This window comes from Bufo gargarizans, unplaced genomic scaffold (assembly GCF_014858855.1).
Source record: "Bufo gargarizans isolate SCDJY-AF-19 unplaced genomic scaffold, ASM1485885v1 fragScaff_scaffold_573_pilon, whole genome shotgun sequence".
NCBI lineage: Eukaryota > Metazoa > Chordata > Amphibia > Anura > Bufonidae > Bufo > Bufo gargarizans.
Window position 1 is genome coordinate 109,048 of NW_025334138.1, and position 14,565 is coordinate 123,612.

The 14,565-nt window shown below is 54.3% G+C and overlaps 1 protein-coding gene across 1 annotated transcript; it reads right to left on the reverse strand.

Moving 5' to 3' along the window:
- Positions 1–5,517: 5,517 nt before the first annotated feature.
- On the reverse strand, positions 5,518–9,356 carry RBM15B (RNA binding motif protein 15B). Its single transcript, XM_044273285.1, has one exon. It carries the CDS (start codon positions 9,277–9,279, stop codon positions 7,081–7,083), a length of 2,199 nt encoding a protein of 732 aa, XP_044129220.1. The 5' UTR covers positions 9,280–9,356; the 3' UTR covers positions 5,518–7,080.
- Between the last annotated feature and the right edge of the window lie 5,209 nt (positions 9,357–14,565).

The window sequence follows — 14,565 nt, forward strand, 5'->3', positions numbered from 1 at the left end:
CTGGTCGGGTCCGGTGGAGGCCGCGGCACGCCTCGTGTCAGTGATCCGCCACAGGGTGAAGATGCCGGATGGTGACTGTGGTGCCCAGCAGCTTGTGCCAGTTTTCAAGGACGATGTATGAAATGGTGCCCTCAAGCAGGAGATCAGACTGGTGTCGGTGCCCTTGGTAATGTGCTCGACTTGTAACCACAACCAGTGTCCGCTCCAGCTGAATGGATGACCCCCCCCCCCCCCTTCCCGGTATCATAGCAGTTCACAAAACATTCAACATGTCAGACATTCTGATCAGTGGGGGACTGGTAGTCAGATCCCTACCGATTTCTAAAATGATGAAGTGCTCTGCCTGTGCCCCTTCACTTCTCATCAGCTCTGCTCGCCGTGGAGTGACCACTGCATGTGGATGACATGATCGCATGTGCCATGCATTGATCAGGAGCTCTGTTCACGCTGCGGTGCCCACCATGTGGCGCTGCCTCTGATTAGAGTAGGGACCCATCCAGCAGAGGCCACCTTGTGGTGGTGGAGTCCTGCACATATACAAGATACTCATGTATTGCGCAGAGAAGCGGTCGGTCATTGCACGGTGTGGATGGCGCCGTACAGGGCTTGCTCCAAGGCGGTCACATGGGAGAATCCGCCTGCTCCGGGCTCCATGTGCAGTCAGAACATTTCACTGACATGCCGAAAGTTTATATATTTTTTTTAAACTGTTTTAGGTGCCTTTTGAAGTGGTTCTCCCCTAACCTTTTAAGGATCCAATCATGAGAAAGGGGGTCAAACATGCGCAATGCGGCTTCATTCAAACTGGAGTGGTAATGGAGTCTGAATGGAGCGGCAGTGTGTGATGCGCTCAGTCGCCTCCTTTCTAACAGGAGAGGTAGGACCCCGCACAGTCAGATACTTATCCCGGCTCCGATGGATCGGGGAGCAGCTTTGATTTGCAAAAAACCCTTTGTGTCGCCCGGCCCCTATAATTACAAAGCGTGGAAACGGACACGTGGTGCATCAAATCCCAGTGAGCTCCAGGCTACACACGTCCGTGAGATACCAGCCTGGATGTCTCTGATCTATACCAGTGTGTTACTGCGGCAGCAGCTGGAAGCGCGCTCAGAAGACATCCAGGCCGGCATCGCAGTCTGTGTTTCACGGACATGCGCATGAGGCTTCACTTTGATAAATTGCCTGACGTTTTCCAGGAATCTGCAATCCCATGAGAGGCTCCGCCTGGCGCTGGAGAAACCGCCGCCGATTCGTAGAAGACGCACCTGGCAGAGGCGCAGCCGACTGTGAAATCATGCAAAGTGAATGGAAATTAATTTGGCCACTGTGTTACTTTTCCTATAAAAGCTGCTCTGTCTCCTCCTGTCAGTACATCAGCTACTGGGAAAGCTGGGTGATGGAAGCACGGCACCCCGCTGTCTTAGGTTCAATGCAGAATTATCATTCAGGGATCAGTTTCCATTTATACAAAACACACATTGCGCCAAATGACAAACTCTACTGTGTCTAACTCTGCTGAATTGTCGGCCCTGCACTCCACAGTGTTAGGCCTCTTGCAGGCGACCGTATGGCTTTTTCAGTATTCTGTGGTCCGCAAAAAATATGGAGGACGTCCGTGTGCTGCAGAACGGAACAGCCGGCCCTGATAGAACAGTCCTATCCTTTTCTGTGATGCAGACAATAATAGGACATGTTCTATCTTTGAACGGAAAGGGAAGGCAAACCGAGTACCTTCCGTTCTATTTGCGGATCCATTGAAATGAATGGTTCCATAAACAGAACAGAAAAAAGAATACATTGTGTGCAAGAGGCCTTAGTGTAGTGCCCCTCCTGTTTATGGACAATGGTATATTCCAGGCACCTCTTCTAGCAGTTTTACACTGTGGACCATACCTCTGTACACAAAGATTGGGGGGGGGAGAGATTTATCAGAAGTGGTGTAAATAAAAAAAAATTGGTTTGGTTGCCTATAGCAACCAATCAGATTCCACCTTTTATTTTTCAGCACTTCTTTTGAAAATGAAAGTCAGAACCTGATTAGTTGCTATGGACAACTAAGCCAGGTTTCTTTTACACCACTTTTGATAAATCTCCCCCTATTGTATTTTAGACATTTTTTCTTTCCACGCTGTAGCCCTTTAACCCTTTGGATACCAGAGGTTTTTTCGTTTTCATTTTTCCTCCCTATCTTCCTTGAGCTTTAACTTTTTTTATATTTCCGGTCACAGAGCTGTATGAGGGCTTATTTTTTGTGGGGCAAGTTGTACTTTCTAAAGCCACCATTATTTACGGCATAAAATGTTGTGGGAAGCGGTAAGAAAATTGCAAAGTAAAAAAAAAAACAATCCCTCCACCGTTTTATGGGTTTTGTTCCCACAGCTTTTGTTAACGGCAAAACTAACCCATGCCCTTCATTCTCTGGGTCAACATCACCATATTCTGACCCTCATAACTTTTTTTTTTTTTTATACTTATATCTACTGCGCTGTTCAGGGGCTCATTTTTTGCAGAACAATCTGTACTTTTAATTGACACCGTTTTGGAGTACGCATTAATGGCACATACCCATGATGTTAATATTTATTTTTTAATTACACGGAAAGGGGGGTGATTTAAACTTATAATCAATATTTTTTTTTAAATATATAAGTGCCTCATTTTGGTTTATCAGGAATTTATTATTAGCTTATTTTGCTCATTTCTTATCGTGGCCTGCCATCTGGTGGCCAAAATAAGAATTGCAGTTTGAGTACTGTTCGCTTACTCAGTAAGGCTACCAGTATTCAGCACAACTCTGCCCGGATTGGACACACGGGGCATTCCGTGATCTCACTTGATCACAGCATCTAAAGCATTTAATTGCCGCGATTGGCATTATTGCCGTCACGGTAATTCGCCGCAGGTCTCTGCTGTATGAAACAGCAGAGATCTGCCGGCCATGACGCCCGCTGCACGTGCGAGCGGGCATCATGTTTACACATCACACCAGCGCTGTACATGTATGGCGCTGGTAGCCTAAGGGTTAATTAAAGAAACATGCCAAAAAAACTGATACAAGGTGTGATGGACCTGAGGGCGGGCGGTGCAAGAGACGGAATCAGACCGCGCCAAACATATGTCCTGCCCTCCTGCATAGGGGCTCGCGCCGAGTGTAAACCTCTGCTAACAGTTTTCTTTTTTTGGTCCAAACATTCTGGAATAAAAAAAAAATATAGAATAAAAGAAATGACGTATTAAGGATCCATTCACACGTCTGCAAAATGGGCCTGCATCCGCTCAGCAATTTTGCGGAACAGGTGCGGACCCCCTTCATTTTCAATGGGACCGGAATGTGCCGTTGGGAATTTGCAGATCCGCACTTAGGTTCTGCAAAAAAAATAAAAAAAAATAGAGCAGGTCCTTTTCTATGAGAGTGCAATGTGGGGTCTGCAAAATGCGGAACGCACATTGCCGGTGTCAGTGTTTTGCAGCTCCGCAAAAAAAAAAAAAGCATACATACGGACGTGTGAATGGACCCTTAAAGGGGTTGTGCCAAGTAATGACGCCATCACCTATCTAAAAGAAAAGGGTCCAGCTGCTGAGACCCTGCACCAAGAACAGGGGTCCGGTACCCCCGATCTGATAGAGCGGCAGGTCAAGCACGTCCCGGCTGCTCCATTCTCTATGGGACGGCTGAACACAGCGCTGCGTCTGCCAGTCCCATAGAGAAGGACTGGAATGAGACCCCCGGATACTGGGGAGAACATCAAACCTGGCACAACCCTTTTAAATGTCAAAGGTATTGAAGCTCCTCTGCTTTTGTGTACACAGCTCCCGTGCATACCTCTGTGTCTCCATGGTTACAGACTACGGTAGTCTTTGTCACCTTCTCTTATCGATTTACTGAGGAGCTGTGTACACAAAACGGGAGATTTTTCAGAGAAATAAAAGCTATTAATTGTAAAGGCTTTAAAAGGGGTCCAAAGCAGCCCCCTTCTCTGGATAAAACCCGACTAGATAATAAAGGGGGGCCGCAGACCCTAAGAGGCCAACACTAAACAGATAGGAAGCAGCAAAGGCCACAACAAACCCAATCATCTGCGACAATCTCCATAAACCAGAGACAATCTCTTGCTGTACCTCATCTGATACTCCAGTCGCAACCAGAGCTGCATTCACAACGGTGCTGCTTTTCAGTGACGCAGCCAATGGAACTGAATGTAGCTCCGGGCAGGGTTGGAGTATAACGGTATATTCACATGCGGCAGATTTGTTGCAGGAATTTCTGCCCCTGAAGAGGCCGTTTCTGCAGCAAGAAAATGGATTTCTGCAAAGCCTATTCAGACGAGGGATATGCAGTGAGCGGGGAGAAAGCAGCTGCAGGAGATGGTCTGCAGAAGCCCCTTTGTGTATCAATTTCTGGCCATTTTGAAAATCTCTGCTTGCTGTTAGTGAAAGGAAACCATGTTTCCTGTCAGTGGTTGCTCACACAGCTGATTACTAAGACTTGCTCTTTATGTTGACTGGATACAACTGTTACAAACCCTCAGCTGGGAGAAGTATTGGGGGGGGGGGGAAGATCTTCTTCAATGACAGTAAGCAGAGATCTTGAAACTCTGGTCCTGCGCGGCGCTCAATGAACATACACACAACAGGTTGGAGAGGAGCATTTAATGGAATCTGAGGCGACTGCTCTACACGAGTAAGTGCTCAATACAAAGGCCTGGTACATGGGGGGGGGGGGGTCACAGAATGACAGAGCCTGGCACGTGCCCCCGCCAAGATCAATGTACCAGGGGGACACCAGCTGCACAAACAACTGAGGGCAAAAACATAAAAAGGTGCAAATCCACAGCGGGGGTCTTATGTGCAAAGGTCACCCCTACCACAGCCTACACAAGGGTCCCTTTCCCTTAGAAAGTGGCACTGGGCATTACTGGTCTAATAGCAAGACTGCAACTGTTCCTTTAAGACTTTTAATGGCGCCCCTTCGTGTGCGTCTGCCATAGAGGGTGGAATAGGGGTCCCCAGGGAGGGGAACTTTTAGGGGTTACTCTGTAGTATAATACATAACGGTAATGATGAGGCCCTAGGGGCAGGCAGCAGGTTTCCCACACATCTATAGACCTATACCCAGGCCAGAAGACTCCGCACAGCCGCTGTTCTGCAGAGGAGAGGCCGTCACTGCGTTTCAGTGGCGCTTATTACCCGTTTTCTGTATCCTGTGGTGTCCAGTTGGGAGTTATAGTTCCACACCCGCTGGACACCACAGGGTGCAGGGTCACCCGGCAGACAACGAATCACAATGGCGGCCTCTATAGATACTACTGTACAGTGGGATCTGCTGCCGTGTGGGTATGAGGGGCTACTGGGAACCGGGGCTTGTCTGCAGATGTGTCAAACCCCCGCGACCCCCCCCAGGACCTCCTTAACTGGCCCTACCACCCTGGTTTGGACCCCTCCCCCCCGTTTTCCAGGCCACCATGTGACCCCCGTCCTCGGCGGACACATCACTGAAATGAACACACGGGAAACTTGTCCATTCTGGGAGTTTTACTAATCACATTCAAGACCCTTCCAGAAAAACAGAGACCAGCGGCGCCAAAGGAACATTGAAATCACACCTGCGGAACTACAAGCCCCAGAAGCCAAGTGAGCATCATGGGATTTGTAGTGCTGCTGGCATCGGGGGTAAGCCAATAGGACATGATCTGGGGGGGGGGGGGGGGAATCAGAACCCCAAAATCTGCTGCGGGATTGATTGGTCATGCCTGCTCTGCACTGATGGGATATGTCTATAGAGAACTAAACAGTCAAGCAATGACTAATCGATCCTGCAGGAAATAATGGGTCAGAACCAGGACCCCCCTCCAAATCACATCACTACGTCCAAGACAATCCCATACGGCAGAGGACCACTTTAAGCACATGGGAAATGTTACCTCCCTGGGCTAAACCACTAATTCACAGAGGGTATGTGACCCCAGCCCCGACGAGTGGATCACAGATGAATAGCAGAATGGATCTGGGGTGGTAATATTGTGATTGCAGAACCAGATGGTCGGGTGTCTAAGGCCACACATGGAGGAGGGCCGGGCGTCTCATCACTGGGGCCGGATTTGCATGACTTTTTCCGGACAGGTTTTCACCCGACGCCTGATACACAAATAAAGACAAAGCAGCGGTGACACCTGATCTGCGCCATCGTCTTTTACCGCCCTCGTCGCCTGCGCTCTGAGTAACGCCGTCTCCTGAGATTAAACCCCCTCTGGGACCCCACCTTACACATGTCAACACGCAAAACAGGCCACACCCACAAGGCGCGAGCGTCAGATACGACACCAGAAACGATAAACGAATCAAACGCCAAACCCTGATAAACCGGTGAAGCCAAGTGACCTGCATGGAGCCCGCTACACGCCTGGGGTCTGATCCCTGCTCAAAGTCGCCTGGCAGTGACAGGGTTAATAGTGATTGTAGCCACAGGTACCTGGGCTGCGTGGTCTCAGGGGCAACGCGTAAGAAGCCTCATTAGGCGATAACGAGCGGCGCCGATCCCCGGGGGCAGCTACTAGTTATAAACAGGGAGACTGCGAGTAGCTAATAAGAGCCCAGGGGGGTCCTCTCCCCTCCCCCACACACACATCCGCGTCACGTAGACAATAAGGCACTCAGGGGACCCCTGCTACCCAAGACCCCAGAACACACAAACCTAAAAACAGTATGAGCCCCTCCCCCCAAGAAACTAATATATACCCCACAAATCTGAAAACAACCGGTGAGGGGCCCCAGGGGAAGAGCGAAGGAGCAGAGACCACCAGATGGGGAGTAATAAAAAGGAAAATCATCATCATCATTATCATCTGTCCAGCAGCAACGACTGGGAGTTCAGTTCATAGAAAACATGGACCTGACGTGACGGCTGCTCTGCCCGCCACCCATATATACACCGCAGACACCCGCCCTTAACCCTGCAAATGCTGGAAGGGCCGGCCATCTGCAGACAGGGCACCACCAGCAGTTAGAGGGTTAATGCACCAACCTAGTAACAGAGAGGGAGACCTTGGGGGGGGGGGGGGAGGATCATGGTCCTGGAGGGGGTCAGGCATTGTCTTTTACCAGCACAATAATCATGTTCTCCTCTAGTTTGCCCACCACTCGCTGGGCGCCCGGCTGGTACAGCTGGTGGAAGTCACAGGGGGGGAAGGCGTAGAGCATGCCACTGGGGTCCCTGCCTTTGCTGCTCGCCCCCACAGGGAGGCTGATAACGCCGGCCGCCTGCTTCTGCTTCAGGTAGGAGACCAAGTTCCTGAGCAGGCGGCGCTGTAATCCGGGCTCCCCGGGCACCACCCCTTCGTTCTGTGGGGCCTGAATGGCGACAAGTACGGCACAGCCTCCTGTGGTGCCCTGCCTCACCCGTCGGGTCACCTCCTCTAGTTTGGGCTGATCAAGCCGGAGTCTCTGAGCAATTTTGAGCTGTGTCAGGCTGCCCGCTCTGGGGGCTGTGCGGTCTCTGAGGAGGGCAGCGGGCACATCGCGGTCACCTTCCAAGAAGTGAAGGTAGGTAGGAAAACAGCTGTTCTTCAGCACCAGGTGACCGCACCAGACAGGCGGCAGCGTCCGACCTTTCTCCACCACCGGTGAGGATGGTCTCTCTGCGGGCGGTTCCGGGGGTCTCGGGTGGTGGTTCCTCCTGGGCTGGGGAGGCTCAGGAGTTGGGGGTCGGGGCTTGTCCTGTGCTGGGGTGCGGTGGTTGTGGGGCGGTGATGGAGGGGTGCTTGGCTCTCGGTCAGACAGGTCCCTCCTGGGACGGTCCGGACTGCGCTCTGCTCTGCTCCTCCCTCTGTCACCGGACAAGCTGCGCCGGCGCCGCCTCTCCTCTCTGCTCTTGGAGCTGCTGCTCCCCCCTCCGCGGTCTCCGCTGCGGCTCCGTGTAGTCTGCCCAGCACTGCGGCGCTCCGAGTTCAGCCAGCCCGCCTCCACGAAGGGCCGCTCGCGGTCAGAGTAGAGAAGATGTGGAGGGGTCCGATCCCTGACCCGCAGGTCAGGCTCCAGTGCTGCGCGGTGGCGGGTGTAGGCCTCAGACTGTAGCAGTTCATAAGAGAGAGGCAGCGGGTACGGGGCGGGCTGGATGGGAGCATAGCGGGAGACCGCCGCGGCTGCCGCTTCCTCAGGTGTCACTTTTGCAAAGTCCACGCGCAGCCGGCGGTCCCCGAGCGGGAATCCTCTCATCTGGGTGCAGGCGGCCTGGGCGGCGTCCAAACTCTCGTACTGGATGTAAGCAAAGCTGTCGCCTTTCACGTAGTCCACTGTGCGAATGCTTCCGAAACGGTCAAACTCTCGGGCGAGGGCGGCTAGTGACGTGTTGGGGCCCAGACCCCCCACCCAGAGACGCGTGCTGGGGTTGGCTTTGCCGTATCCGATCTTCATGGCGTTTCTCCCCAGCAGACGGCCGCTCATTGCCAGCTTTGCCCGATGCGCCATGTCCAGGTTCTGGAACTTGAGGAAGGCGTAGGCGGCGCCCTGGCCGCGGGCTGGACGCTTGATGACCACCTCCTCGATGGGGCCGTACTTGTCGAAGGCTCTGCGCAGGTCGGCCTCGGACACGGTGTGGTCCAGGTTCCCGATGAACAGGTTGCGGGTGGCGCGGTGGTCGTCCTCGGGCGCCAGTTGCTCAGTGTCGTCATTGGTGGCCCCCCGGCCACGCTCCTCGTACAGGCTCTGGTAGTAGGCGTCCGCTGAGGCCGTGGTGCTGCTGGACGAGCTCAGGGCTGAGGGCAGCAGCAGGTGTCGGGGGGCCGGCAGGGCGGCGCTGCTGAGGGGCAGGGGGCGGCTGGGCTGCTGGGTGAACACGGGCTCCACCAGCAGGGGGCGGTCATACAGCAGGGGCCGCAGCTTGGCGTGCCGCGCTTGTCGGGCCTCGGCCGGCCGCCGGAAGTTGATGTACGCCACTCTGCCCAGGTCCGGCGTGTGCGACAGTTTGACGCTGATCTCCCCGAAGCGCTGGAAATGACGGAAGAGCCAGTCCTCGAGCAGCGGCTCCGGCAGCGCCGAGCCCAGGTTACTGATCAGCAGCGTCTTGTACTCTGGCACATCGGCCTGGTTGGGGAGGAGCAGCGGCCGGGGAGGCGGATTGTCGCGGGGCCGCCTGGAGGAGGATGACGAGGAGGCCCCGGCCTGGTTGGGCCTCTCCCGCCTGCCAGAGCTCTTGTGATGTCCGCTGCCGGCCTCCTCCCGCCGCTCCCGAGCCCTCTTAGCGCGCCCGGGGCTGGACTCCCGTCGCTCGCTCTGCCGCTTCATGCTGCTCGCGGAGTCGCCGTTCGGGGAAAACGCGCTCACTCTGCGGCCGCCATCTTCCACAATGAGTCGAGAGGGAGAACGCCTGACGTCATCAGGTGGCGCCGGGAACAAGGCGTGGTCCGACATTGTCATGTGACCAGCGCGCCAAGATTTGCTTTGAATTTCACTTCCCAGGAGGGGCGTGGTATTTGTGACGTCAGTTACAGGAATGCTCCGTTGTTATGGAGACGGCCCGTAGCGCTTATTAGACCTTTAGATGGGTGGAGTGAAGGCTCCAACAAAATGGCGGCCTCTCTGCTCAGTTCTAGGGCACCCGGGCCTCTGCGCTCCGGTGTCACAGCTGTCAGCTATTCAGGAGAGACATCAGAGGAAATCCGAAGAGAACAAAGGAATTCTGCCGCGCCCATAAGCAGACCCTGAACTGCCCCCCCCCCCCCCCCCCACAGGCCCCCTGTGGTCTCTACCAGTAACTGTGACCCCTCCAATACTGCCCCCTGTGGTCTCCACCAGTAACTGTGACCTCCCCCAATACTGCCCCCTGTGTTCTCCCCCAGTAACTGTGACCTAGTCCAATACTGCCCCCTGTGGTCTCCCCCAGTAACTGTGACCTCTCCAATACTGCCCCCTGTGGTCTCCACCAGTAACTGTGACCCCTCCAATACTGCCCCCTGTGGTCTCCACCAGTAACTGTGACCTCCCCAATACTGCCCCCTGTGGTCTCCACCAGTAACTGTGACCTCATCCAATACTGCCCCCTGTGGTCTCCACCAGTAACTGTGACCTCTCCAATACTGCCCCCTGTGGTCTCCACCAGTAACTGTGATCTCATACAATACTGCCCCCTGTGGTCTCTACCAGTAACTGTGACCTCTCCAATACTGCCCCCTGTGGTCTCCACCAGTAACTGTGACCTCATCCAATACTGCCCCCTGTGGTCTCCACCAGTAACTGTGACCTCATCCAATACTGCCCCCTGTGGTCTCCACCAGTAACTGTGACCTCTCCAATACTGCCCCCTGTGGTCTCTACCAGTAACTGTGACCTCTCCAATACTGCCCCCTGTGGTCTCTACCAGTAACTGTGACCTCTCCAATACTGCCCCCTGTGGTCTCCTACCAGTAACTGTGACCTCTCCAATACTGCCCCCTGTGGTCTCCACCAGTAACTGTGACCTCTCCAATACTGCCCCCTGTGGTCTCCACCAGTAACTGTGACCTCTCCAATACTGCCCCCTGTGGTCTCCACCAGTAACTGTGACCTCTCCAATACTGCCCCCTGTGGTCTCCTACCAGTAACTGTGACCTCTCCAATACTGCCCCTGTGGTCTCCACCAGTAACTGTGACCTCTCCAATACTGCCCCCTGTGGTCTCCACCAGTAACTGTGACCTCTCCAATACTGCCCCTGTGGTCTCCACCAGTAACTGTGACCTCTCCAATACTGCCCCCTGTGGTCTCCACCAGTAACTGTGACCTCTCCAATACTGCCCCCTGTGGTCTCCACCAGTAACTGTGACCTCTCCAATACTGCCCCCTGTGGTCTCCACCAGTAACTGTGACCTCCCCCAATACTGCCCCCTGTGGTCTCCACCAGTAACTGTGACCTCTCCAATACTGCCCCCTGTGGTCTCCACCAGTAACTGTGACCTCTCCAATACTGCCCCCTGTGGTCTCCACCAGTAACTGTGACCTCATCCAATACTGCTCCCTGTGGTCTCCACCAGTAACTGTGACCTCTCCCAATACTGCCCCCTGTGGTCTCCACCAGTAACTGTGACCTCTCCAATACTGCCCCCTGTGGTCTCCACCAGTAACTGTGACCTCTCCAATACTGCCCCCTGTGGTCTCCACCAGTAACTGTGACCTCATCCAATACTGCCCCCTGTGGTCTCCTACCAGTAACTGTGACCTCTCCAATACTGCCCCCTGTGGTCTCCACCAGTAACTGTGACCTCATCCAATACTGCCCCCTGTGGTCTCCACCAGTAACTGTGACCTCATCCAATACTGCCCCCTGTGGTCTCCACCAGTAACTGTGACCTCATCCAATACTGCCCCCTGTGGTCTCCACCAGTAACTGTGACCTCTCCAATACTGCCCCCTGTGGTCTCCTACCAGTAACTGTGACCTCTCCAATACTGCCCCCTGTGGTCTCCACCAGTAACTGTGACCTCTCCAATACTGCCCCCTGTGGTCTCCACCAGTAACTGTGACCTCTCCAATACTGCCCCCTGTGGTCTCCACCAGTAACTGTGACCTCTCCAATACTGCCCCCTGTGGTCTCCACCAGTAACTGTGACCTCATCCAATACTGCCCCCTGTGGTCTCCACCAGTAACTGTGACCTCTCCAATACTGCCCCCTGTGGTCTCCACCAGTAACTGTGACCTCTCCAATACTGCCCCCTGTGGTCTCCACCAGTAACTGTGACCTCTCCAATACTGCCCCCTGTGGTCTCCACCAGTAACTGTGACCTCTCCAATACTGCCCCCTGTGGTCTCCACCAGTAACTGTGACCTCATCCAATACTGCCCCCTGTGGTCTCCACCAGTAACTGTGACCTCTCCAATACTGCCCCCTGTGGTCTCCACCAGTAACTGTGACCTCTCCAATACTGCCCCCTGTGGTCTCCACCAGTAACTGTGACCTCATCCAATACTGCCCCCTGTGGTCTCCACCAGTAACTGTGACCTCTCCAATACTGCCCCCTGTGGTCTCCACCAGTAACTGTGACCTCTCCAATACTGCCCCCTGTGGTCTCCACCAGTAACTGTGACCTCCTCCAATACTGCCCCCTGTGGTCTCCACCAGTAACTGTGACCTCTCCAATACTGCCCCCTGTGGTCTCCACCAGTAACTGTGCCTCTCCAATACTGCCCCCTGTGGTCTCCACCAGTAACTGTGACCTCTCCAATACTGCCCCCTGTGGTCTCCACCAGTAACTGTGACCTCTCAATACTGCCCCCTGTGGTCTCCACCAGTAACTGTGACCTCTCCAATACTGCCCCCTGTGGTCTCCACCAGTAACTGTGACCTCATCCAATACTGCCCCCTGTGGTCTCCACCAGTAACTGTGACCTCATCCAATACTGCCCCCTGTGGTCTCCACCAGTAACTGTGATCTCATACAATACTGCCCCCTGTGGTCTCCACCAGTAACTGTGACCTCTCCAATACTGCCCCCTGTGGTCTCCACCAGTAACTGTGGACCCTCTCCAATACTGCCCCCTGTGGTCTCCACCAGTAACTGTGACCTCATCCAATACTGCCCCCTGTGGTCTCCACCAGTAACTGTGACCTCTCCAATACTGCCCCCTGTGGTCTCCACCAGTAACTGTGACCTCCTCCAATACTGCCCCCTGTGGTCTCCACCAGTAACTGTGACCTCTCCAATACTGCCCCCTGTGGTCTCCACCAGTAACTGTGACCTCTCCAATACTGCCCCCTGTGGTCTCCACCAGTAACTGTGACCTCTCCAATACTGCCCCCTGTGGTCTCCACCAGTAACTGTGACCTCTCCAATACTGCCCCCTGTGGTCTCCACCAGTAACTGTGACCTCATCCAATACTGCCCCCTGTGGTCTCCACCAGTAACTGTGACCTCTCCAATACTGCCCCCTGTGGTCTCCACCAGTAACTGTGACCTCTCCAATACTGCCCCCTGTGGTCTCCACCAGTAACTGTGACCTCTCCAATACTGCCCCCTGTGGTCTCCACCAGTAACTGTGACCTCTCCAATACTGCCCCCTGTGGTCTCCACCAGTAACTGTGACCTCTCCAATACTGCCCCCTGTGGTCTCCACCAGTAACTGTGACCCCTCCAATACTGCCCCCTGTGGTCTCCACCAGTAACTGTGACCTCTCCAATACTGCCCCCTGTGGTCTCCACCAGTAACTGTGACCTCATCCCAATACTGCCCCCTGTGGTCTCCACCAGTAACTGTGACCTCTCCAATACTGCCCCCTGTGGTCTCCACCAGTAACTGTGACCTCTCCAATACTGCCCCCTGTGGTCTCCACCAGTAACTGTGACCTCTCCAATACTGCCCCCTGTGGTCTCCACCAGTAACTGTGACCTCTCCAATACTGCCCCCTGTGGTCTCCACCAGTAACTGTGACCTCTCCAATACTGCCCCCTGTGGTCTCCACCAGTAACTGTGACCTCTCCAATACTGCCCCCTGTGGTCTCCACCAGTAACTGTGACCTCTCCAATACTGCCCCCTGTGGTCTCCACCAGTAACTGTGACCTCTCCAATACTGCCCCCTGTGGTCTCCACCAGTAACTGTGACCTCTCCAATACTGCCCCCTGTGGTCTCCACCAGTAACTGTGACCCCTCCAATACTGCCCCCCTGTGGTCTCCACCAGTAACTGTGACCTCTCCAATACTGCCCCCTGTGGTCTCCACCAGTAACTGTGGCCTCTCCAATACTGCCCCCTGTGGTCTCCACCAGTAACTGTGACCCCTCCAATACTGCCCCCTGTGGTCTCCACCAGTAACTGTGACCTCATCCAATACTGCCCCCTGTGGTCTCCACCAGTAACTGTGACCTCCTCCAATACTGCCCCCTGTGGTCTCCCCCAGTAACTGTGACCTCATCCAATACTGCCCCCTGTGGTCTCCACCAGTAACTGTGACCTCTCCAATACTGCTCCCTGTGGTCTCCCCCAGTAACTGTGACCTCTCCAATACTGCCCCCTGTGGTCTCCACCAGTAACTGTGACCTCATCCAATAATGCCCCCTGTGGTCTCCCCCAGTAACTGTGACCTCATCCAATACTGCCCCCTGTGGTCTCCACCAGTAACTGTGACCTCTCCAATACTGCTCCCTGTGGTCTCCACCAGTAACTGTGACCTCTCCAATACTGCCCCCTGTGGTCTCCACCAGTAACTGTGACCTCATCCAATACTGCCCCCTGTGGTCTCCACCAGTAACTGTGACCTCATCCAATACTGCCCCCTGTGGTCTCCACCAGTAACTGTGACCTCATCCAATACTGCCCTCGCCCCCCTCTCTCCTTTGCAGATTTTGGTGCACATGGGGAGACATGACAGCGGTGATATAACAGTAGTGTAGACCTAGGGGGCGGTATCATAGTCCCCCCCTCCCACTGTGGAAGAAAAGCAGTTTACAGTTGTCACGGGCTGTATTATAAATCCTGCACACAGCAGCTGTGGGGATGATGGGAGTCATGTGCTGTGTAATGCCCACCCTGTGATATGTGACCCCCATTCACACTGCTGCATCCTGACAAATAGATGGCTATAATGTGCAGCCCTGGTGCTGC